Genomic DNA, 24,260 nt, shown 5'->3' with positions numbered 1-24,260 from the left:
CTCAATGGAGATGACCGGCAAATCTGTCCACAGCTCTTCTATTTTCATCGTCCGTGTACTCCTTGGTGACCTCACCTACTCCCATGATCTGACCATCTTCTCTGTGCACATAAGTCCCAAATCTACAACTCAGCCCTGGCATCAGTCTGGTGTTTTCAGCTGCCTTTTGGATGTTTTCTCTGGGGTTTTCCAGTCGTGTTATACAGTAAATCTGAAAACAAGCTCTATTTTTCCCCTCCGAGCCAGCCCTGCCTTCTGATTTCACAGTTTCTATCAACGTCAATCAGATCTATCAACATATCCTGCTTTCCTCCTTTTCTTTCATTTTCATGGGCTCCCCCACCGCCCCCCCTCCCCGCTTCAGGCCCAGTTATTTCTCAGCTGGAGCCTCCACACTGGCCTCCTCATTGGTCCCCTGCATCATCCTCATCCTTTACACTGACGCAGACCAGTCTTCTCTGTGTATCATTGTGACACTGCTAGCCCCTCAGCAGAACTTGCAGTGGCTTCCTGAAACAGGTGCCCATCAAACAGGTGAAGACGCTTTGCCTGGCATCAAGGACCGCCCTCTCTGCCACCTCAGGCCCCAGTTTCTTTCTCCTCATATTCAAATCCAACCAGACCATCCCTTCACTGCCTCCAAATGTACCCCCAGGAACTTGCCCTGAGGGTGCCTTTAAACCAGATGAGCCCAGGCACACAGCAGCCAGTGGGCACCTCACAAGGTGTCCTGTCCCGGGTCTCAGCCTTGTCACGGCAGCAGTGCTGAGTCTGCTCTCCTCCTCTCAGTCTGTGTGTTTTTTTTCTCTAATTCCTGCTTTCTTCTGGCATCTCCCCAACTCTTGGCCTTTCTTTCCCACTTCCATCCAGTCTCCCATGTGCCCCTGAGTCCAGGTCATGCCCAGAATGCTCTCTATTTCCCCAGGTCTCTAGTGGCCCCAGGGAAGCTCATCACTGCAGCACCGCTAACCCCCAGGACCCGGCATGGGGCTGGCTCCCCTGGGTTGGGCCCCAGAAGGGGATGGATGCCAGGATTTCCTGCCTTGACATCTGCTCCGGCAATTCTTTCTACCTGAAGTGGATCAGGCCCCCTCAGCCCTTGTCTTGTCGAAATCCAAGCACCCTCAGGCACCACAAGTGGCCCCTCTTCAGGAAGCCTCCCCGATCCTTCCCTGCCCTGATGGTCATTTCCCTCTGTGACCTCTCCTCACAGCATTGGGCACCGCATTATATTCTATCTCTGGTTAGTTAGTTGCGTATTTATCTTGTCTTGTCTTTCCTACTACGAACTCTCTGAGGGCAGACATCTGACTCATCTTTGATCTCCCACGACCTAGGACAGCGCCCAGCCCATCATAAGTCATCGATAAATATCTGTTGAACAAGAATGAAGGGATGCTTTATTGCAGTTTCTGCAAACACTGTTTAGTGGAACACAAGTGGGCTCATAAGATATTAATTGATATTTCATGACCAATTGAGTTTGGCACACGAATTTTCCCATAGAGAACCACATGCTCATAAACCTGTAAAGGCTCTGATAAGTCCTGCAGCAGAGAAGCTTGTGTAATGATGATTGACTTGGCAGATTAGCAAATATATTTGAGTACAGGACTTAAAAGAGAGACAAAATATACAAACAGCTCATACAGCCTAATACCAAAAAAGCAAACAACCAAATCAAAAAATGAGCAGAAGACCTGAACAGGCATCTCTCCAAAGAAGACATACAGATGGCCAACAGGTACATGAAAAGATGCTCAATATCACTAATTATTAGAGAAATGCAAATCAAAACTGCCATGAGGTATCTCCTCACACTGGTCAGAATGGCCATCATCAAAAAGTCTACAAATAAATGCTGGAGAGGGTGTGGAGAAAAAGGAACCCTCCTACACTGTTGCTGGGAATGTAAACTGATACAGCCACTATGGAGAACAGTAATGGAGGTTCCTTAAAGAACCATATCATCATGCAATCCCACTCCTGGGCAAATATCCGGAGAAAACTCTAATTCAAAAAGATACATGCAGGGCTTCCCTGGTGGCCCAATGGTTGAGAATCTGCCTGCCAATGCAGGGGACACGGGTTCGAGCCCTGGTCTGGGAAGATCCCACATGCCGCGGAGCAACTAGGCCCGTGAGCCACAATTACTGAGCCTGTGCGTCTGGAGCCTGTGCTCCATAACAAGAGAGGCCACGACAGTGAGAGGCCCGCGCACTGCGATGAAGAGTGGCCCCTGCTTGCCGCAACTAGAGAAAGCCCTCGCACAGAAATGAAGACCCAACACAGCCATAAATAAATAAATTAATTAATTAAAAAAAAAAAGATACATGCATCCCAATGTTCCTAGCAGCACTATTTACAATAGCGAAGACATGGAAGCAACCTAAATGTCCATCAGCAGATGAATGGATAAAGAAGATGTGGCGCACACACACACACACACACGCGTGTGCACACGTGCACACGTGGACAGAAGCGTCATGAGGCAACTGCTTGCAGTGTGCGTGTCTGGTTGCCCAGCCTCTCCTTAGGGGAGGGTTTTGCTCTGTGACACGATCAACATATGATTTCTAGTTTTCTTTCTTTCTTTGTTACCTAGTGGATGAGGGTGCTCTTCACTTCCCATTCACCTTTATGGGCATGGACAAAAGAGGGGAGAGGTGTGCAAGGGGGGTGGAGACGGAGGGCAGGGAAGAGGACTCACCCCTGTGGCTTTCTGCTTAGTGTAGGCGTATTTGTCCCGAGTCAGTCTTTCAAAACGGTAAGTGGGAGCGAATGTGATTTCTTCCTCCTCTGCGACCAAACAAAACCATGGTTTCAGTTTTGATTTCCCATGTTTCACGTCTGGCCAAGTTTCCCTCTTCTCCAGGCATAATCCTTCCCCCGGTGAGGATACTTGGGAAAAGGGGAGACAGAATGCTGGAGGGAGAGGGCCCGCGAGAGAAGGATGGCGGTTCTCACCGAAGTGCAAGAAAACCTTCTGCTCCTTTCTCTCCATGAGCAGCTGGTCATGGGCCAGGAGGTCTGCGTACTGCTGCTGCTTGATCTTCTGGATGATGGCTTCTGCCTCCTGGAGCAAAGACATGGCCAAGCCACTGGTGAGACAACCCTTTCACCCACGTGGTAAGAGGCACGTCGCCACCTTCCTGCCTGGCGCACCAGGACCCAAGTCCCCGAAGCTGCGCTAGGCCCTGGTCCCAGGGACGTTGGGCTGGTGCTTATTTACACTCCACCGTTTTATACGGACAACCCTGCAATTGTAGTGAAATATCAACTCGGTAACATAAGCTCCTGGCTATTCTAACTTTACAGAGGGATACTATTTTTGTGTACCGACTTCTAGCATCATTTTTATAAGGCTTCCCTAGATGGGTAGGTATGTCTCCCTGGCTGTCTGTTCTCTCGGTGAGACAGCCTGTTGTAAAGCCATGAAGGGATCTGAAACCCCAGCCCCCGAAGCTATGGGCACTGGGCCTCTGTGATCCGGGCTCGGACTCCGAGAGTCGGTGTGATATCGGTGGGGTGTGCCGTCCTTGGAATCCAGCTGTCCTCTCTCCTGAGACTTACGTCGCCTCCGCTCTGGCGAATGCACCTGGCTGACCTCCCGGGGAGTGAATGGGCGGACGGCCCCTTAAACTGTGAAGGGTCAGGATTTGTGGGGCCTCTGTTCACCCCTCTCCCCTCTGCCTGCTCAGTCAGGAGGGAGAGAAGGAAAGTTCCCGAGGAGCACCCTGTGAGGGAGGGAGTGGCCGGGGAGGGGGAGGGAGGCACAGACGGGCCCTAAAAGCCGCTGTGGCAGCGACAGGCCGAGGAGGCCGAGGGATGTGGGAGGGCTGGGAAAACATCTGGGAGGGGAGTTCAGTCCCAACGGTCAGAGGCCTGTAACCGACCCAAGGCCACTTTCTCAGGCCGCTTGTGCTCCAGGAGCCTCTCTCCCCTATAAAATCAGGTCCGTTTCTGCCGTCCCCTCTCCCCTCACAGACAGCAGTGCCGAAGTATTCCTGGTACACAAGGGGCGGACGGTTCTCCTCCCATGCCTGGCCTCTGCCCCATCTTTCAGGAGCAACCGAGTCTCGCTCCAGGCGTGTCCAGGGGCCATGCCTGCCCACTCCCTTCGCAGGGAATCTTTTGCCCTCCCTGAGTGAGCAAGGCCATCTGTGCCATGTGGCCCCTCTGACTGCTGCTCATTGGATGGGCATCCAACTTCAGGAATGCCTTCCTCAGACTGCCCGGTGACCCATGATTTGGGGAGAAAATGGAGCTGGTCTCTGCAGACTTCAGCCTTTCCTGGGGATCTGGGACTGGCAAGTCGAGGGGCCACTGCTGGTTAGCTAGAGGACCAGAGCGGCAGACAGGTGGTGAGGTGGGGTGGCCAGGACAGTTATGTGGCAGGTAGGCGTGAGCAGAGGCCAGCCGTAAAGAAAGGCAGCGGCTCTGTAATGGGACCAGTGTCGAGTCCTGGAGGAGTAGCTGCCTTGGCCCAGCTCGGTCGTGTGTCTCCCTGACCCTCTGCCCTGAGCTAATGCAAGGAGCCTCTGTCCTGCGCATCCCCAGCCCCAGGAGGACGGCCCCTCACCCAGGTGGGCAGCTCCACGCGGTAGTTGAGATCCCCGAGCCAGAAGAGGTGGGTGAAGCGGTGAGTGATGTTAAAGGAGCTCAGCTTCTTGTCTCCCAGAGCCAGAAACCGGAGAATGTTCATATAGTTTTGGTTTCGCCTAATTAAACAAGAAAGCAGCCAGCTTAGCACGGGGGCATTGGTTCCCTGCTGCCCGTGCCAGGAAGTCAGAGGGGACACATCGGGGAGTGAGACTGAAATCTCCAGCCCTGTGGCAGCAAACCACGCTTATGCAGCCCCTGGGCTGAACTGGGAACGCAGGGCGGGGCCCCGGGAGCACCCGCTCCGCAGGGACTCATCAGTCTTCTAGATGGCCGTCTGCATGGCTGGGCCACCAACAGGCAAAATGCCCATCTGTAAGGGCGCCCCAGATGAGGTTTTCCCTTGAGAAACGGAGTGTTGTTTAGGTGTCTGCTGGGTTAGCGACACGAGGAAATGTCTGTTCCGTCCTTTAGGCAAGATTCAGCCACCCGTGGATGTAGCTGTACTTGCCTTTGATGAGAACACGGGAAAAGCCCTTAGAGGCCGACCGGACAGGGTCCCAGCCGAGGGCTGAGCCGTCCTTATGGTGTTTAGGGTTTGAGGTCTGTCTGGGCAAATAACCCCAACCCTGCTCCTGGGGCATGAGCTCCATTACCTGAGTTTCTTTTCACTTCCGGAAGTCAGGTGGCTGTTGACAAACCCCAAGGAGGTTCCATTGAACATGAACGATACCCCCACGGCTCCCTTGTTCCCTAAAGGGAGGGGGAGGGAGAAGTCAGAGCATCAAACAGGGAAAGCTGCCTAGTGGGGGGGAAATCAAGGTGAAGCAACGTCATTCGTCAGGAGGGAGAGAGCCGCTGCGGGAAAGTGGAGGCCAAGGAAGAGAGCAGAACAGCTTCGTCTGGGGTGGGAGATGGGACAGGTGGTAGGGACTGGGGGGCGAGATTCCTCCAGGACAACAGGAAAATGGGATGAGCGGCCAGCAACCTTGGGGTTCTCGGCAGGGCTGAGGGAGGAGGCTACTGGTGTTAACTCATCCTGGCATCTCCCTCTAAGTGTGTGGGGAGGTGGGGTGTTAGTTTCTCCACATGCCCAAGCAGGACCATTAAAAGGAAACAGAAACCTTGAGAAGGAGATTCAGAAGGAGGAGACCAGGGCTGGGGGGCAGCGGGTGGTGACCAGCTAACTCCAGCTTCCTGGAGAGACCAAAACCCACACTGAGACCAGTGGTCCTCAGAGTATGTTCCCCAAAACAGCATCAGCACCACCTGGGAACTTGCTGGGAGCACACGTCTCAGGCCCCGCCCTGGACCTACTGAATCAGAGCTTCAGAAGTCGGAGCCAGTAATCCATGTCTAGCAAGTCCTCTCTAGGACAGGGGTTAGGCAGACACTGACCCACCACAAGCTGAGAATGGTTTTTATGTTTTTAAACAGTTGGGGAAAAAATCAAAAGAAGAATATTTTGTGCCACATTAAAATTGTATGAAATTCAAATTTCAGAGTCTATAACTAACGTCTTATTGGAACATAGTTATGCCCCTAGACAGAATCCAGTAATTATGACACAGACTGCATGACCTGCAAAGTTTGAAATATTTACTCTCTGGCCTTTTGGAGGAAAAGTCTGCCAACCCTGCTCTAGGTGGTTCTGACATATGCCGAAGTCTGGGAACCTGCTCCACCCATCCCGGCATCTGTGAGCCGTACGTACTGAGCACTTGAGATGTACAGGTCCAGACTGAGACGTAAACGTGTAAAAGACACATCGGAATTGTAAGCCTCGGTAAGGAAGACAGACTGTAAAATATCTCATAAATTTTTATACTGAATACCTATTGAAATGGTAACATTTTGAACGTATGAGGCTTGATAAGATATATTATTAAAATCAACTTCCCTTGTTTCCTTTTCCTGTTTTGAATTTGGTACTCAAAATTTAAAACCACCCAGGTGGCTGACATTCTGTCTGGGCTGGGTAGCAAAAGGGCCCTGGAGATCACCTGGCTCTGCCCCTTGGGACTCAGGGGAGCCACAGCCCAGCCAGTGGCCGAGCCAGGCCAGGCCTCCTGCCCGCCCCGACTCCGCCGACCCCCACCCCGCCCTGCTCCCCTCGCCCCCAGGAGGCCCCTCCTCTCAGCTTTCTCCCCACCCTGCGGTGCCGCCTGGGTTTAAATCCCTGCCCACCACTTCCTTGTCACAGGGCCTTGGACAGGTTAGGGAACATCACTGTAGCCTCCAGAGCCCTGTCTGCGAATGGGGCTGATGACAGTCCCTGCCCACACAGGGCGCCTGTATTAAGTAATAGCCGGAACGCATGTAGCACACGGCCTTGCACAGGGTACAAGGTCGTAGCTCTCCAAGAGGTCTTAGATCTTCCGCCGGTCCGCCAGCATTCACTGAGCTCCTGCCCTGTGCTGACCATGGCTGGGAGCCATTCTGGGGGAGGTAAGGAGGGAGACCAGCCCCAGGAGACGGGGGAGTGGAGGCGGGGGGGATTGGTACAGGGGAACTCCTCCACCTCCAAGCTGCCCCCCGACTGCCCAGGACTCCTGCCTCCTTCTCTGGCCTTGTCCCATCACCCACTAGAGCTGAGCCCAGGGACCACGGGGCCTTGGCTTCGCTGCTCCCCCTGCGTGGAACACCCCTCCCACGAGGACCCTTCCTCTGCCCTTGGACTTGGGTCCCAACGCCCCCCTGTCAGAGGCCCCTGGACGCCGTCTCAGGTAGTACTTGGATCTGCTCTAGTCCCCGCCACACACGCTTTGCCGCCGCTCACTCCCGCAAGCGTCCCGCCGCCCGTCTGTCCGTGGGAGCAGGCCGCCGCGTGCGGTGGTCAGGAGCCCAGGCCCAGCGCCGTGCCGGGGGGCTGGGGGCACACTCGGCTCCGTCCCGGGAACCAGGGCTGGGGCAGCAGCCGGGGGGAGGCCGGCCTTGTGTCGGGCGGTCGGAGCGCGTTGCAGGCTGGGGAAGGGCTGGTGGGAGGGGGCGGGCAGCCCAGGCAGCCGAGGATCGAGGACTAGAGGAGGTTCCTGGGCAGCAGAGGGCATGGGCTTCAGAGCAGGGCCGCTGCCACAGGAAGGAAGGGGGGCGGGTGGGCGTGGACGCGGGCAGCTTGCGGTCTGTCAGCAGAAAGGCTGAGAGGGCTTTTCACGTTCAACTGCAGCAGTTATTCTATTTCCTCTTACCTCTGGGGCTCTGTCCTGTCCTTGACACCAGCCACCAGAAACCGCTGGCCTCGCCCTCAGCTCCACCCACGGCCCCCGGGTGGGTGCACCTGCCCTCACGCACTCACCGTCACACACAGACTGACAGACTGACACACACACAGTGACAGACTCACACACGCACACACTGACAGACTCGCACAGACTGACAGACTCACACACACACAGTGGCAGACACAGACACACACAGACCGACAGACTCACTCACACACACAGACTCATACACACAGAATGACAGATTCACACACACACACACAGGCTGACAGACTCACACACACACAGTGACAGACTCACACACACACAGACATACACACAGACTGACAGACTCACACAGACTGACAGACTCACACACACACACACAGTGACAGACACACACAGACTGATAGACACACACAGACTGATAGACTCATACAGACTGACAGACTCACACACACACAGTGACAGACACAGACACACACAGACCGACAGACTGACACACTCACACACGCAGACTGACAGACTCACACAGACTGACAGATTCACACACACACACAGTGACAGACTCACACACACACAGACTGACAGACACACACAGACTGACAGACTCACTCACACACACGGACTCATACACACTGACAGATTCACACACACACACACACACAGGCTGACAGACACACACAGTGACAGACTCACACACACACAGACATACACACAGACAGACTCACACAGACTGACAGACTCACACACACACACACAGTGACAGGCACACACAGACTGACAGACACACACAGATAGACTCATACAGACTGACAGACTCACACACACACAGACACACACACACAGACTCATACACACAGATTCACACACACAGACACACACACAGTGACAGACTCACACACACACAGACACACACAAACTGACAGACTCACACACACACAGACTGACAGATTCACACACACACATACACAGACTGACAGACAGACAGACACACACACACACACACACCCACAGGCATGCAGCCCTCTGCTGTTTTCAGTTCTCTGAAGCACTGTGACTGGTCCCCACAGGCTCAGCTGATACCAATGTTTCCACCTCCAACCTGAGTCTGTCTAGATCTAGACCAGGGATCATAACCTACAGTCTGTGGCCAAACTGAACCTACGACTTGCTCGTAAACACAGTTTTCTAGAACACGGCTGCGCTCACTCATGGTCCTGCTGTCTGTGGCTACTCTCTTGTGTCAGCAGCAGGGCTGAGGAGTTGCACATGGACTGAAGAGCCTAAAATACTTACTACCTGGCCCTTCACAGCATGTCTGTCAACCCCTGTCCTCGGTCCGTGACACTCAAGGTAAGGTCCGTGCGCTAGCAGTGCTGACACCACCTGGGAGCTCGTTGGAAACACAGAATGTCGGGCTCCTCCTGAGATGTACTGAGTCAGAACCCACGTTCTGCCAGACCCCCAGAAGCACTGGTGTAGACCCCGAGCACGTTTAGGCCAGGAGGACCGCCCACCCCCCGTGGGATGGACACGCGAGCGTCGGCTGGAGCGAGCTTACGTGGAACGCGGCGCCCCGCTCACCGCCCCCCGCTCATGCCCCCCCCGCTCACCCCCCACCCCGCTCACCCAGCGTGTTGGCGATGCCTGTCTTCACGTTGTTGGTGCAGACATGGCTAATCCTGTTCTCGTGCTCCGGCTTGGCCAGCACCGCTATGCGGATGTTCCAGAGGGTGTGGATGGCGACCTGGCGGGGAGGACAAGGCTGTGACCCTGGGCCAGGACACAGTGCTTGACCCCAGAGCAAGAGATTCACACCCATCCCTCGCCCCACGTGTGGGGCGCCCTGTCTGTAGTCCCTACTCTTTGGGGGACTCCTAAGGATGCCTCACAGATGAGACAAAGTGTCTTGAAGATGAGAGCCGGCACTGATGAGATTTCGATGAAGTAAAGATGACCTACAAGCTCAGGCAGGGAAGAGGGAGGACCCCAGTGATGAGCAATGCTCATGGACCCCATTAATTTCTGGATACAGGTGCCCCTCTCTGGCCCTGGAAGCGGGGGGGGCCCACTGAGCACATTCTTGCTTCTGAGATGCTCCTGGATTTGCCCAGTCCACTGCCCCAGAGTCCCACCCAGGACTGTGGCCACTGCTCACTGTTTTAAAAGTCATGCTGGTGATTTCTTGCAGGGAATGTTTGAGTATCTCCAGCCACTCCTTCTCTCCCAGGGGGTCCTCCTGGGTGCCGATCACGTAAATGTCATGGGGGATGTAATCAGCAGAGTCATCCCGCGTCTTTCCCTGCCCCTTGGAGAGAAACCAGGACGTGATCTTCTTGGGAGGGGGGGCGTTACCTTCAACAGCAAAACCCAACACCAAGTGAGTCAGAGGTACATCGGGAGAATTCAAAACAGACGTGGGGGGTGGGAGAGGTTCACATAGTCACTGGAAACCATTCAGTTCCCCCAACGAAATATACCTTAAAGAACTAGGTACTATCATCCCCCAGGATGTAAGGGAGGGTGAGAACTCAGTTACTTTTCTTTTAGTTTTTTTTTTTTTTAATACTGATGTTTTAGAGCAACGCCTTTTTTTTTTTTTTTTTTTTGGTTGTGCTGCACAGCTTGCGGGATCTTAGTTCCCTGACCAGGGATTGAACCCGGGCCCTCAGCAGTGAAGGTGTGGGGTCCCAACCACTAGACTGCCAGGTAGTTCCCTCAGTTACATTTCTTTGTAAAGATAAAGTTAAGTTTCAAAACTAGAAACACCTGAAGATTCTGTAACTTGAACTAGTAGCACAAGATGTCAGACACTGTCCTAGTCTCTGGGGCTTTAGTGATAACTGAGACACGGGCCTCGAGGAGTTTACATCCCATTGGTGGTGAGAGAACGCTGTAGGCTGACAAGTTTAGCATGGAGGCTTCTAGCCCATGGTTGGGAGACAACAGTGCCTTCATTGCACAAGAGAGATCTCAGCCGAAAACCAAGAGATGTGCGGGAGTTAGCCAGAGAAATGGAAGAGCACGGAGGCCCACCTAGTGCCATTTCAAAAGCTGAGCTGAAACAGCTCAATAAAGAAATGATGATAAAGATGTATTTCCCTCAAAGTGCCCTTGGAGGTTGAGTAAACTTTTTTCTCAAAGAGATAACTTTCTTGGTTCACAAGTGCCAAGAACGGGAGTGACCTGACTGCCGCCGAGCTCTGCTCCCACTGTGGCTCAGGATGGCAGCACAAACCCTGGGGCCTGGTGGTCTCTGCTTGGGGAGACCCTCACATGCTGCCCTGGTGAGGCAGGGCCCTGGCCAGCTCCTTCCATGCCCTGTGAAGAGCACCCCCTGCAGTTGTGCGCCTGGACGGCCTGAACTGTGCCCAGCCAAATCTAAGACGTCCAGGCTCGCAGAGGGAAAAACGGGAAGGGGCCGGTGCCCACGTGCATGAACCCCCAAGTGTGAGAGCTGAGGAAATCAGGTGGCCAGTGAGAAACACTGGTGGGGAGAGAAGGATACAGGAGCTGGGCAAGGGTTCTACTTCAGCACTGCCGTGGCCCCTGGAATCTCTGGGCGTGAAGGTCTGGGGAGGCTGGGTCTGGTGGAATCGGGGTGGGCAGCTTGTCTGACTTCCCTCCTGGAACGCCAGCCCATCCTCCACCAAGCAACAGGCCAGGAGTCCCATGTTGCGTTTCTATTTCGGACTGTCCCCCTCCCCCTCCACGAAGGGCTTCTGCTCAGCCTCTTCCTCCCGGGGGGCTGCTGGGTGACACTGTGCTGCATTGGGAGGTGGTCCTGACTCTGCTCCAGACAAAAGTAGGTGAGACAGAGGCCCAGTCAAATTCAAATTTCAGATAAACAATGGATAATTTTTAGAATAAGTATGTCCCATGCACTAACTGTTTGTCTAAAATTTAAATTAACTAGACGTTCTGTATCTATTTAATTTTTTAAAATTTCTAGCTGAATATTTACACCAAATAATTATTTAGTGTAATTCATATTAGTATAAAAATCTGTATTAGCATCTAAGTATATACTGTGTATGTTTAGTACAATGCATGTTTGGTGTATATCTGCACTTACCTCTAGCCAAATAGTTATACTAAATAATTATCTAGTATAATTTATATTCAGTATAATATATTTATATATTTAGTATATGATATATACTTAGTATATACTAGTATGTAAATATATATAGTATATATATTTAACATAATATATATTTAGTATGTATGTATTTATTTCTAGCTAAACACCTATACTAAAAAATAATTTGTTGTTTATAGGAAATTCAAATTCAACTAGGCATCATCTCTCTTTCTCTTTCTTGCTCAATAAACCTGGCAGCCCAAATCAAAAAGGGAGTTCTTCCTTCCAGGACTGAAGCCCCTTGGCAAGCTGCCCCAGGCTGGCAGGTACCCAAGAGCCTCTTCACCCATGTATTCAGACTTTCCAGTTTCGACAAGCAACGTAACCCATTTCAGCTGCACTTGGGGTATGAGAATCCCAGGGCTTGTTTCTCTTACCCCTTGTCTCAGGATGGGTACCCAGGTCTCGGGACTGGGGGTGGGGGGGAGGCAGGCAAGGATGCTTGAGGCAGCAAAGCAGAACCCCAGGGGAGGTGCCTGGAGGCGGGGTGGCATGTGGACCCACCCATGTTCCAGGTGCCGATGAAGATGGTGATCATGTCGGGCTCCGGCTGCTCGGAGTGCTTGTTCTTCATCTGCTGGAGAAGCTGGCAGAAGCCTTCTCTCTTCTAGGGATTGAAGGGCAGACAGACTCAGACAGGCCTCTGCCTCCCTGCACATGCTACTTTCAAAGGACTGGTCAGCTTCGAGAAAACCGAGGGGAGCGCAGATCAGTGTGGACTTCCAGGAGAGCCATCTGGAAATACGTGTCCGAGGTCTTAAGAGAGCGGCTTCTCTCTGACCCAGCCCTTCCACTGCAAGGACCTGACTAAGGAAAGAATCAGGGACTGTTCGAAGACCCGACTACATCGTGGGGACTGCAGCAGAAAATATTAGAAACCTTCGTGTCCAGTCTTAGGAGATGAATTACTAACTAACTGTATTATGGGTCATCCATATGCTAGAAGACCACAGGTTTTAAAAATTGGGGGGCAGAAGTACTTCATCAACAAGGGCAGACGGTCAAGATACCTTGTTTAGTATAAAAAACCAGTTGACAAAACACTATGAACAGCACCTCTGCATTTGTGTTAAAAAAACACAAACAAAAAACCATCCTGAAAGATAGAGCCCGAGGATTACTAGTGGTATAGGGCTGTTTCTATTTTAAACTTTTTGTTTATCTGTATACTTTTTCACTAATGAGAATTAGATTACTTACGTAATGAAAGAAAATTTAATCAAAGAAACGAATTAAAAAGGAAAGAACACACAAAGGCTGTCGTAGCCTTCTTAACAGTCTTCGTTTAGTTGTCCTGGGTACACAGTAGGGCACAAAGTAGACGTGGCCCTCTCGTAGCTTACAGTTCAATAGGGCAGGGTGACCAAACAAGCATGCCCCCAAGGTTCAGGCTGCACCATATGAAATTACCAACGTTTGACAATTTCACATGATTCAATCTAATGGCAAATCCAAGTTCCCTCCGTAGAAAGCAGCTCACGAAGAACTGTGATGGCTGTCTTTACGGAAACCTGCTTTTAGTTACAAATGGCTCAATATTCAGCGCCTCATCCTTCTGAGCTTGCGGCAATGAGCGGAACTGGGCTTTGGACCTCTGCCCACGTGCCCAGCACGCTGCCCAGCCAGGTTTCTGCCTCCCCCCACCTGTCTGGCCCCCACTTCCTTGTTTTTCCCAGTTCCTTCTCTATCATTCTCCCAGTCCTTTTCACCCTCTCAGCCAGTTCTGGGCACCCCTGGAACCCTCCATTGGCCTCCCAGCAGCCCACCCCTGCCACACAGGTAGAAAGAGGTGGGTCCCGGCACTCGATGGGGCTGTCCCTGTGAGCCTATGATAGAAGCTCTGTCCCTCTGCCATGGTGCTGACGCAGTCAGCCAACATCTCACGTGCTGGGAGCTCTCTGTGCCCTGTCTCATCCGAGTCGTACACTGCAGGATAAACAGCAGGGCCGCAAGGGTGGGTTTCAGCCCCTTGTTGGCATGTCTGAAGTGAGGGATAAGGTCACAGAGACACTGTCTGTACAGAGGCCCACCACAACGCCCAGATCCCAAGTTTCTCCATCTGCCCACCCACCTCTTACTCCAGCAGCCAGGCCTGGCAGGGACTCTCACTTCTGCAGAGTGGGGCAAAGTGTAGAAATGGAGGGAGCGCTGGTTGAGACTCCGATCTAAATCTGGGGTGCCCCTGAGGGCCTCCGGGTGCATCCCGGGGAAGTTCAAAGCCCCCCAGTGGGGCTCAGGGCTAGTAAGACATGGATAATAAAGGGTGCACTCTCTCAGGGGCAGGCGTGGTAGCAAAGGGAGAGGATGGAGCTGTGATGCTTGAATCCCAGCTGGCCTGGAACGCACCCCCTCAGCTTCCTGCGCTTGGCTCTCCCAGGTGGGAAATGGGTTGTGAGAGCTGAGTGAGCCCATGGTACCGACTTCCAGGCACACAGCAAGCCTCAGAAAGTGTGCGTCCCTCACTCCCCTCTTGGCCCATCTTAGTGGTTTGTCGTCACTTACTTTGGAGTCAGCAAAAACATATTCCTTCCGCAGGGTCTTCTCCTTCTCTGTTTCCACCAAAATCACCAACTTGTTCAGAAACTTCTGAGATTTGATGAGCTGCAGGACTGAAGAGGGATGAAAGTTCATCTTTCTCATCATCACCCAACATGTAGAGCCTCCACTACACTCTGGCACTTGACCATCAACAGTCCTGACTTTTCCGTGTCCAGGCTGAGCCCCAGATTTGTGCCTGGTCTCCCAGATCCTGGCTCCTCTTACAGGGAGGAGTTCATGGCTGGGAAGGGTGGTGCCTGGAACAGGAAGGGTGGCCTGGCCGGAGCAGAGACAGTGTGACTGTCCATCTTATCAGCTCCCTCCCTCTCTTCCTTCCTTCTCTCTCTCTCTCCCCCTCCCTATCTCTTTTCCTTCCTTTCTCTTCCTCCCTTCCCTCTTGTGCTTTTGAATTTATATCTAAATGAAAAATTAAATATTTTCACTTCTATCAACGACTAAAAGACTCAAATTGTTCTACAAGATTTTTACGAACAATTGCACTCCCCAACCCCACCTCCCTCCAATGTCCAGCTCCCTAGAGGCAACCACTATCAATTCTTTTAGTGGATTCTTTTGGAATTTTACTTCATGACTCTAAATACGATGCTTATATTGCTGCTTCCTGGTGTTTCAGTCTTAGGTACTTCCTATTACATAGTGACTTCCCACTATAGAAGATGAAGGTTTAGCTCTCTTTCACATTTACAACCTGTTCCCCCACCTCACCATTCCCCTCCCCCTGCCAGTTCAGTCCCTCCATCATCCTTCTAATAATTATATCATCATTTTGGCCAGATAAAGCATTCAGTGTTTGTTATTATGGGAATGCTCTTGACAGACAAGCCCTGACTGCTTTCTTTTTCCTACACAACTTTCTGTTTTTCCTGGAGTTAATAATTGCCGTATTTTTTTCAGTGGTCCTAACTCTCTCAGTTTGTAACTCTCTTTTCCGTGTGGTCAATCACTTTCATCAGTTTCATCATCCTGAGGGAGCCTCTCCCAGAGCCTCTGGGCCTTCTCTTCTCCAGACTGGTGACCTCTAGGCCTGATGCAGAGCCGTTACTTTAGGGCCTTCCTTCTCCATCATCTGGGAAATCCATTCACCCCTGTCTCTCTTGTATTGGATCCCATGTCATCCTCTTCCTCAGTTTATGCCTTCATTTTGGTAGAGCAACATCTCTAGTAGCTTTCCAAGAAAGAAGGGATGGGGTGATACGTTTTTGGAAGCTTCGCATGTCTGAAAACTCTACCCTCACGCTTCACTGACACAACTCTAAGTCAGGAATAATTCTCCTCAGGACTCTGGAGACCTTGCTCCATCCTTTCTAGTTTGCAGCATTGCTGCTGAGAAATAAAACATCATTCTGATCCATCTGTATGCAGAAGAGTTCACAGGGCAAGCCTGACTGCTATCCTTGGAAAGTTGGCTTGAAGGTGGCCCTTGGTTGGCATCTAGGACCTTGGATTTGGGGAGGGTTCCCAGCATCCCCAGAACTAAGAACAACTCACTGTGCCTGTGATGTTTGTACCAACAGTGTGGCTTACACTGAATATTTGTTTTCCTCCTGGGAGTCTGGGTGTGTACCAGGCAGAAGGTGCCTACATGACCAGCCTCCAGTAACATGCCGGGATTCTGAGTCTCTAACAAGCATCCCTGGTAGATGACATCTCACATGTGTTGTCACAACTCATCAAGGGAGGAATTAAGCACGTCCTGCGCGACCCCCACAGGGAAAGGACTTCTGGAAGCTTGTGCCTGGTCTCTCCTAGACTTCACCCCAGGCACATTTTCCCTTTGCTGACTGTGCTGTGTCCTTTCACTGTAATAAACCACAGCTATATGACTCTACACTGAGTCCTGGGAGTCCTCTTGGAGAATCACTCACTGTACCTGGGCATGGCCTTGGGGGCCCCTGACCCAGGCTATAATCTATCTTTTGCTTTGAAGATTTTAGGATCTTTTCTTAGAATCCAGCGTTATGAGACTTTCCAATGTTGCACGTGCCTCAGAGTGTGCTGGCCACTCGGTGGGCCATTTTCAGTCTGGAAACTGTTTAGTCCTGAGAACTTCTCTTGAATTGTTTCTTTAATGCTTTTTCTCACTGTTTCCCGGTCTTCTCTTACTGACTCTCATTATATTGGTATTGGACCTCCTGGACTGGTCTTCTAATTTTCAAAAATCCCTTCTCTCCTATGTCTCCTCACTTTGTCCTTTTGTTCTACCTTCTGGGAGCTTTCCTCAACTTTATCTTTCCACCCTTCGAGTTTTTATTTTTTAAATTTCTGAAAAAAGATTCTGCTATAATGTTTTTATTTTTCCTTACTAATCGCCTGTTCCCTTCCTTCTCCTTTTTCTTCATTTTTATTTTGTTCTCGGAGTGTTCCTTTAAGAGCATTCTGTTCTTGTTTCCTGGTCCAGTTTCTTTTAACTGTCATAATTTGTTTCCTGCAAGTTTTTTGTCTTTTTTCCTTACTTCTGCCTTGAGTCTCATTGTTTCCTATTCCAGGCTTCTCTCCACTGTCTGGGGGTCCTTAGCTGTGGATCCCAACAGTGCCAGTGGGGGACTGTCCAGCAGGGTTTCTCCACTGGGTGGTCTCATGGGTTGACTTGTGGGGAACCTCTTCATGGCAGTGTCTTTAGATTTTTGTTCCTGGGCTGGTCATGTGGTCCAGGAAGAATCTTCCAACTGCCTGCCTGCAGGGTGTGGGCCTGGCTGGCAGCATCCCGAGCTGGGCAGGGGTGAAGGCTGGCGTCTCAGCGTTCAGAAGTAACGCTGGTGTCTCCCACTCTCTTACCTCCTCCAGAGAATGAACCTCAGGTCTTCTGCCTAATGTGTGAGGGGTAGCCACCAGCTGTGTGTCAGGGACAGGGATCTGGTGGGTCTAACTCTTTTAAAAAGATTTGCATCCAATCCTGCTGTCTATAACCCCAGCTTCACCCTCACTCCAGGGGCCCCGGTTGCTATTGACTCCTATGCCCTTTGTGGTTCTGTGGTATGTCAGGCGTCTCAACTTTCCCTATGCCATACTTAAAATTTAGCTTTTTTGGTTCCTATAAATTGGTTCTCATTATCCATCTGCTTTTCAGCATTCAGAATTGTGTTGCCATTACCTGCCCTCCTGTTTTCTCTGTCCCTGTCAGTTTTGCCTTTAGGAAGGGAACTGACAATCGTGTGTGTGTTCAGCCACCATCTTGAGCTGAAGTCTCACTCTAGGGAACTCGTGGGGGGCCCCTGCTCTCAGAAGTCCCCTCAACCTTGTCAGAGGCAGTCACAGACTCCTGCTGCCAACTGGAACGCCCAACTTCTCCAGATCTGCTGCTCTTAGGCTATGTCTCCCTCCCTCTGAATCTCTGGTTCTCCTTCTCTTTGTAGGACTGTGTGGCTGCCCCTGGGACGCGACATCTTACTTGCTCAGAATGAGTATTATTAATACTAATATTAGTGTCAGCAGCAGGGTCAGTAAGTGGCCCACTTGTTCCCATACTTAGTTACATAGAATACATAGAATCATCTCGGTTCCTCTTCCCTTGCCCCTCTCCATCTCCTCCATCAGCCGGTCTGAGCAGTTCTACCTCCACAACATTCCCAATCTGCCTATCTTTCCCCCTCTCAAGCCACCACCACCTCTTGCCGGCCACTGTCACAGCCCTTTAATTGGTCTCCCTGTCTCTGCTTGCCCCTGCCACCGTTTATTCTCAGCACAGCAGCCAGAGTTCATTTTAGAGGGGATCACACCATTCCCCTGCCTGAAACCTCCAAACGGTGGCTCACTGCACTTAGAACACACCCCGGGTCACCAAGGCCCGGTGATTTCTTCATCCTCCGAAGCCCCAGGCAGAGCCACCTCTGTGGTGTGAAGCTTCCCCGCACAGCCCCACACAGAGCTCCTCAGGCCTCCTCCAGGGCTAACCTCACATCTGACCCACATTCTAATACATGCGCACACGTCAGCTTTCCCTCCTGAACTGCAGGTTCTTTGAGGGAGGGCTATATAACTCAGGGCTGGCCCACGGAAGATGCTCAAAAGAAAAATGTGCATTGAATTAACTGACAAGAATGCACAGTGCTCCTCAGAATCCTGAGGACCATTTCTTTCAGTCCAGAAACCTCAAGTTTTTAGAGCTGTCAGGCACTCTCTGACAATCTCCTTACTCATTGTTGGTTTCTGTTTCATTTTGTCAAAGCTGGGTCCATTCCTTTCAGTTGTAGGTCAGACTCTGTGGCCGTTAAGAGGAAAGTATGGTTCTAAGCCCGTCACTTTCAACAGCCCTCCCCCGCTCACACCCTCAATAAGTCCCCAGCTCTCCTGCTCAAGTTGGCAGTGGACGGAGCGGTCCTGCCCCGGCACTGCGATCGAACTCTGCGTGAATATGACAGCTTGTCACACTCCAGTGTCTAGGGACTTCGTTTCCTGGTCCGTCGTCCTCCTCACTGCTCGATGCTACCTTCCTCAAAGCTGCCTTGGAGGGACAATTATATGATGATGGTGGTAGCAGCCAATTATTTGAGCAGCTACTAGACGCTAGACACCGTGGACTTTGATGTTTACCTACTGAAGACTCACGGCAGCCCTACAGGATGCTGCTATACCTATTTGACAGAATAATAAACTGAGGACAGAGAGAGGGCACGAGACCAAGGTCACAAGTGGCTGACCTGGGACTCAAGGCTGGGCTTCTAACACCTCCCTGTGCTCCTAACACCACTCTTCTCCTTTCGGCACCCCACCTCCTGCACAGGGCTGGTCCCCAGAATTCCATCCCCCCTGCTGCCCTGAGAGTATCCCTTGGACCTTCGTGCCACAGCCCAGGTGGGACTCAGGAGCAGGAGGTTGCAGGACAGGGCAGGCCCCTGTGGGGCAGCCCCCATGGCCTCTACCTGGACACTTTGCCGTGGGGTCAGTGCTGCCTCTGGGCTCACGGGATGTACTTTTACAGGCATTAGCTTGTCTACTCATGACAAGCCTATTGTTCCCATTTCACAGATGAGAAAATGGAGGTACAGAGCAGTTAAGCAACTAGGCCAACATGATACAGCCAGCAAGTGTCAGAGCCTAGATTTGAACCTGGGACGTCCAGCCCCGGAGCCCATGTGTGCTCTTATCCTCTGTCCTGCTGTTCCCAGCATAGTGTCTGACATCGAGTTGGTGCTGAACACACAATCCCCTTCCCGTCCCGCCTGGATGTCCAGCCCTAGGAGGTTCTAGGGGTGACGAGTGGTATCTGCGGGGCTTGGCTGTCAGGCCAAGTATCCACCATCTGAATAGACAGCTCAGGCCAGTGTTCTTGATGGGGCGAGGCTGTGGCTCATGTCATGTACCCTAGAGTCCCCTGTGGGATGTGCTGTGACTTGCTCCCATTTGCCATCTCTGCTGGCGAGAGCTTCACAGTGGGTGGTGGTGACCCAGGACAATATCTGAAGGCCACTCCAACTCATGGGCTAAATGACAGTGGGCAGACAGCATGGAAGCACAGCCCACGCTCCCTACAGGCATCTGCTTGGCAAGGCTAGAGCAGCGGGATTTTCCCAACTTTTCAACACCAGCCATCAGTCATGGTCTCCAACCAGAACCTGCCTCCAGAACATTCCATCCCACAAGTCAGGCTTCTAACAGAACCAGAGGAGAGTCCTCTGCTTCCAGACAGCAGGAAGAAGATTTTACATGGTGACCACATGCATACAATTTCTATGTGTGTGTGCATGTGTATGTATAACTACAACACAAGTTTCATGAAAGAATGTTTACCTTTACTCTCTACTTTGATGTTTTCTGGTTTCTCCTTCTCTGTTCTTTCTCTTCTCACACTACTTTATTCAGAACAAAAGATACTGATCATGCCTGGAACTGCCAGATAAAATACTGGATGACTGGGATTCCTTCACAGGAAAAGGCGTACCTTTGCACTGTAAGTGTGCTCCAAGTATTGCACGGGACACACGCATACTGAAGCTTTTTCATTGTTTATCTGAAATTTGAGTTTAACTGGGCATCCTGTATTTTTATTTGCTAATCTGGTATCCCTAATTATATGCTACTAAGCAAGTTTTGAGCCCCTGCAGAATAAAAAATACTGTTTACAGACCAGAGGGGCTTTGTCTTCAGGGGTTGGAATACAAACTGCTGTGTGAAATTTGAGGGGAGAGTCCATAGCACTTACCAAGTATCTCAGGGAACCTGGCGGCCAGGTGAAGATAAAATGAGATCAAGTAAGGAAATGTGGCTCAGAAAATATCATGTGACGATACACAGGCTCCCCGCCTTGTACAGATGGAGAAACTGAGGCTTGGAGCTGCCCCCTCCCTGGCAGGCCAGCCTCCGAGGCCAGTGATGCCAGGGGCGTATCTGAGCATTTTCCCCCATTCTGCTTGGTTGTTGCCCAAAGCCCTGCTGTCCTCCAGGGGTCCCTCCCCTGGGAGCCTCTCGGTAGCCTTTCTCTTCCCCTGACCTTGGCCACACTGCAGGCTGTCACTTGCCATTCTCACTATCAAGGCTGCCAATTCTAGACTCTGCCTCTAAAACTGCCTCCCCGCCCCCTCCCCAGTTATTCTCTATCCAACCTGTGGCCTTCTTCGAAGCACTCAGTAATAGCTGAAATCATCGTATTGACATACTTATTGGCCACTCAATGCATTGGAATGTAAATTCCACGTGGACAGAGTCTTCGACCATCCTGCTTGCCCTGGATCCCCAGTGCCTGGCCCACAGCAGCTTCTCTATAAGTTTTTGGCGTGTGAACATTTTCCATTTTACTGATGAGTTTGTTTGAGATGCAAAGCCTCAGTTGCCCAGAGTTGGCTCCTATGTGCTAGGTTTTCCTAAGGGGCCTTACACGTAGATCCAGTCACATGAGTCTTATCATCCCCATTTTACAGATGAGGAAACTGAGGCCCAGGAAGGTTAAGTGTCGCATGCAAGGTCACACTGGTGCTAAGTGGCTGAGCTGGGATGTGAATTCAGACAGAGCTCATGACTTTAATGCCATGCTAAACTGTTTCTCTGTCTGTGCTACCCTAGAGATGCAGCCTGATTTGGTCAGCAGGGCCTGAACCAGGCATAATGATGACCACACGCGTCAGTGTGGCTCCTAGCAGGGAAGAGCATGAACACACGTGGAACCGCCACCCTGGGCCAAGTATAAGCTCATTTCCCCAGGGTGGGAGGAAGCAGGTGGAGCGTACAGGGCAGGCCTCAAGGTAGAGGGGGCACGAGAGGGGAGCCTTATGACTGGGGGTTCCCACAGGCCGGCTGAGAGTTGGTGGGTACCCCAGCAGAGGGTGGAAGGTGCCTGGCAGGACTTACTCTTCCAGCAGCCTGCTGCTGAGCGGCCACAGTAAGGGCACTAGCAGATGAGAACTTTACAGACATGAGGGGGCCTTACTTTTCTTGTGGCTGTAGAACTTGTCCTCAGAACCATCCTTGGACTTCTTAATTATCAGTTTCCCAGATTCAACATCAACTTTGAGCTGCAGTTTCTGAGGAATCCCCAGAGATTCTGACTTCACCTGTGAAAAGGAGGTTGGGGGGGGAAGGAAGGGAGGGGCAGAGGAGATTTTGGTTATCCCTTCTCTGTGCTTTCACAGTGCCAGTCCGCGATCCCTTGTCGATAAGACTGGGCAGCCCTTGGCCATGTGTCCAGCCCTGGTGTCCCTCCCGCACGGGACCACTGGGCTTCTGTTTCTGAGCCTCCCTGCCGCAGAGGGAGTTTCCATGGGCAGCTCGCGAGAGTCCCTGAAACGTGGGAGGAGGAGCCCAGCTTGCCCACCGTGTGCACATCAGCTATTCCGCCAGGTCTGGTGAAGGGAAAGGATGAACGACTGGAAGATGGTTTATTCACAGCTGAATGTGGCAACACTCATTAATCTGATGTGTCATCTACTTCCACAAAGGATTTTAGTAACAGATTTATGCTCCTGGGCCTCGTTACAACCAATAAGTGAACATTCACTGATAATAATTAGGAAAAAGACAATTGCCTAGGCATGTTCAGAAGATGGAAATACATCTTAATATCGAATTGTCATCAGGGCTAGGAAGGATTTGGGGGTGGGTATCCTGTCCTGTTTCTGAATGTGGAACCAGTGCTGCGCAAAAAGAAAAGAAGAAAACAGCGCGCTCGTGGTCCCGGTCGCGCGGAGGAGGATGCGCACGCGGAGGGGAAATGGCTGCTGAAAACAAGCCGGAAGGGCGGTTCCCAAAGTGTATTCCGCGGAGCTCGCGCCTACTGTGTTCTCAACACCGTGCCACCTACAGAAGATGATCATGGGAATAGCAACAGTCATGTAAAAATCTTTTTACCGAAAAAGCTGCTTGAACGTCTGCCGAAATGTTCAAGTTTACCCAGAGAGGCACCGTTGGAACACTAATGAGAGATCATGATGCAGCCGTCCTTCTGGATTTCTTTTTAATAATGTGTGACCCTTCACCTTTGATCCCCTGACCTGCATTACCTTGGTAACCATTTCATTTTTTAATTTTTCATTTTTTGATCTTGGTGTACAAGCTGTAACATTTCATCTCTCAAAGTGTCACACGCTGATTTCCTCAAATAGAGATACCCCTTTGAGCGATAAAAAAAAAAAAAAAAAAAAAAAAAAACACGAAAAGAAAAGCAAATTTCTGGGCCTGGAGATTCTAACTCAGTCACTTTCGGGGAAGTCACAGGAATCACTTTTGTTCCCCCTAATCCCTCCCTGAGGCACTATTTTCCAGCCAGTTCGGGGAGGCCCTCTGTTTGATGACACTCACTGCCCCCATTTGGAGAAGGAAGAAGTTTTGGCATCTTGGGCCAATGAGAAGCTCCTTCCTTGGGAGTCTCCCCCTGGCGAAGGCTCCACAGGTTCATCTGGGCACCCATTCTAAGGTTTAATCATCTTCCCAGGGAGCTGGTTCCGCTGACCGTCAATCTCAGCCCAGCCATTGGGCTCCCTCCTGAGGAAGGACTGGGGGTCCATCAAAAGCCCCCCTTCCCCAGGGACCAGAACCGCCCCCAGCCCCCTCCTGTGAAGCACAAGTCCACAGCCACTTACCTCAAAGGTGACTGGTGGGATGAGGGAACGCCAGTGGGAAGACTCGGGACCCTCATGCAGCAAGGCCTTGACCTGTGGGCAGAAACGCACGGGGCCCTTCAGGCTGGGAGGGGAAGGGAAGGCAGTACAGGTTGGGACAGAGTCACAGGGGTACCTGGGCATTCTCCAAGCGAAGAGGGGGCCATAGAGAAGTCCAGGGAAGCTGCAGGGTCCCCCACATACCTTATCTTCAATAGAAGACAGGAGACTTGTCAGTTGGCTGAGCTTGGCCACCATGTTGATCGGATTGGCCTCACCAGGCACCTGGTACATGAGAGCAAATAAGGACGGGATGCTGAGTGCCAGCCGCTGAGAGGCGTCAGGCTGAGCGCTTTCCATGCTTCGTCTTGGTTCATCTCCCTAACAACCCCACAAGTACGATTATTGTCCCCCTTTGAAGACAAGGAAATCAGGGATATGTACAACCATCTCAAAATTATGATGACCAAAAAATGCATCTTCCTTTCTTCTTCCCTCTAAACCTGCTTCTTCCCTGGTGCTTCTCAGTTGCTTAAACAAAACCGAGGCCTGTCCTCAATTATAACCTTTCCACCCTCCTACGTGTACTGCATCGGTGCTCCTGGCTCGACTTCCGAAACACGGCCGTCCCCGGCTCGAAACCCCCTGGTCCAGCTGCTTCCCACCACTGAGAGGAAGTGATCCAAACTCTTAAAGACTCTGTATGATCCACCCCTCAGCCCCAGC

The 24,260-nt window shown here is 51.5% G+C and overlaps 1 protein-coding gene and 1 pseudogene across 2 annotated transcripts in view; one reads left to right on the top strand and one right to left on the bottom strand.

Annotated features, from left to right (window-relative positions):
- INPP5D (inositol polyphosphate-5-phosphatase D) overlaps nucleotides 1–24,260 on the bottom strand; it is a gene marked incomplete at its 5' end in the record, with an annotated part of 131,088 nt that overhangs the window by 24,573 nt on the left and 82,255 nt on the right. Inside the window, 11 exons of the mRNA XM_082841215.1 lie at nucleotides 2,711–2,799; nucleotides 2,968–3,076; nucleotides 4,583–4,721; nucleotides 5,259–5,355; nucleotides 9,435–9,552; nucleotides 9,964–10,160; nucleotides 12,454–12,556; nucleotides 14,452–14,558; nucleotides 21,869–21,992; nucleotides 23,517–23,588; nucleotides 23,739–23,819. Of these exons, the coding sequence (XP_082697341.1) occupies nucleotides 2,711–2,799; nucleotides 2,968–3,076; nucleotides 4,583–4,721; nucleotides 5,259–5,355; nucleotides 9,435–9,552; nucleotides 9,964–10,160; nucleotides 12,454–12,556; nucleotides 14,452–14,558; nucleotides 21,869–21,992; nucleotides 23,517–23,588; nucleotides 23,739–23,819 (1,236 nt within the window). The remainder of the gene's footprint in view (nucleotides 1–2,710; nucleotides 2,800–2,967; nucleotides 3,077–4,582; nucleotides 4,722–5,258; nucleotides 5,356–9,434; nucleotides 9,553–9,963; nucleotides 10,161–12,453; nucleotides 12,557–14,451; nucleotides 14,559–21,868; nucleotides 21,993–23,516; nucleotides 23,589–23,738; nucleotides 23,820–24,260) is intronic.
- LOC309962977 (calmodulin-binding transcription activator 1-like) lies at nucleotides 22,198–22,866 on the top strand (annotated as a pseudogene). The gene is made up of 2 exons: nucleotides 22,198–22,225; nucleotides 22,570–22,866. The product of its transcript is annotated as a calmodulin-binding transcription activator 1-like (transcript).

Source organism: Leucopleurus acutus (genome assembly GCF_964270905.1).
Source record: "Leucopleurus acutus genome assembly, chromosome: 6".
NCBI classification, from domain to species: Eukaryota; Metazoa; Chordata; class Mammalia; order Artiodactyla; family Delphinidae; genus Leucopleurus; species Leucopleurus acutus.
This window is presented reverse-complemented; position numbering and strand designations above follow the sequence as displayed.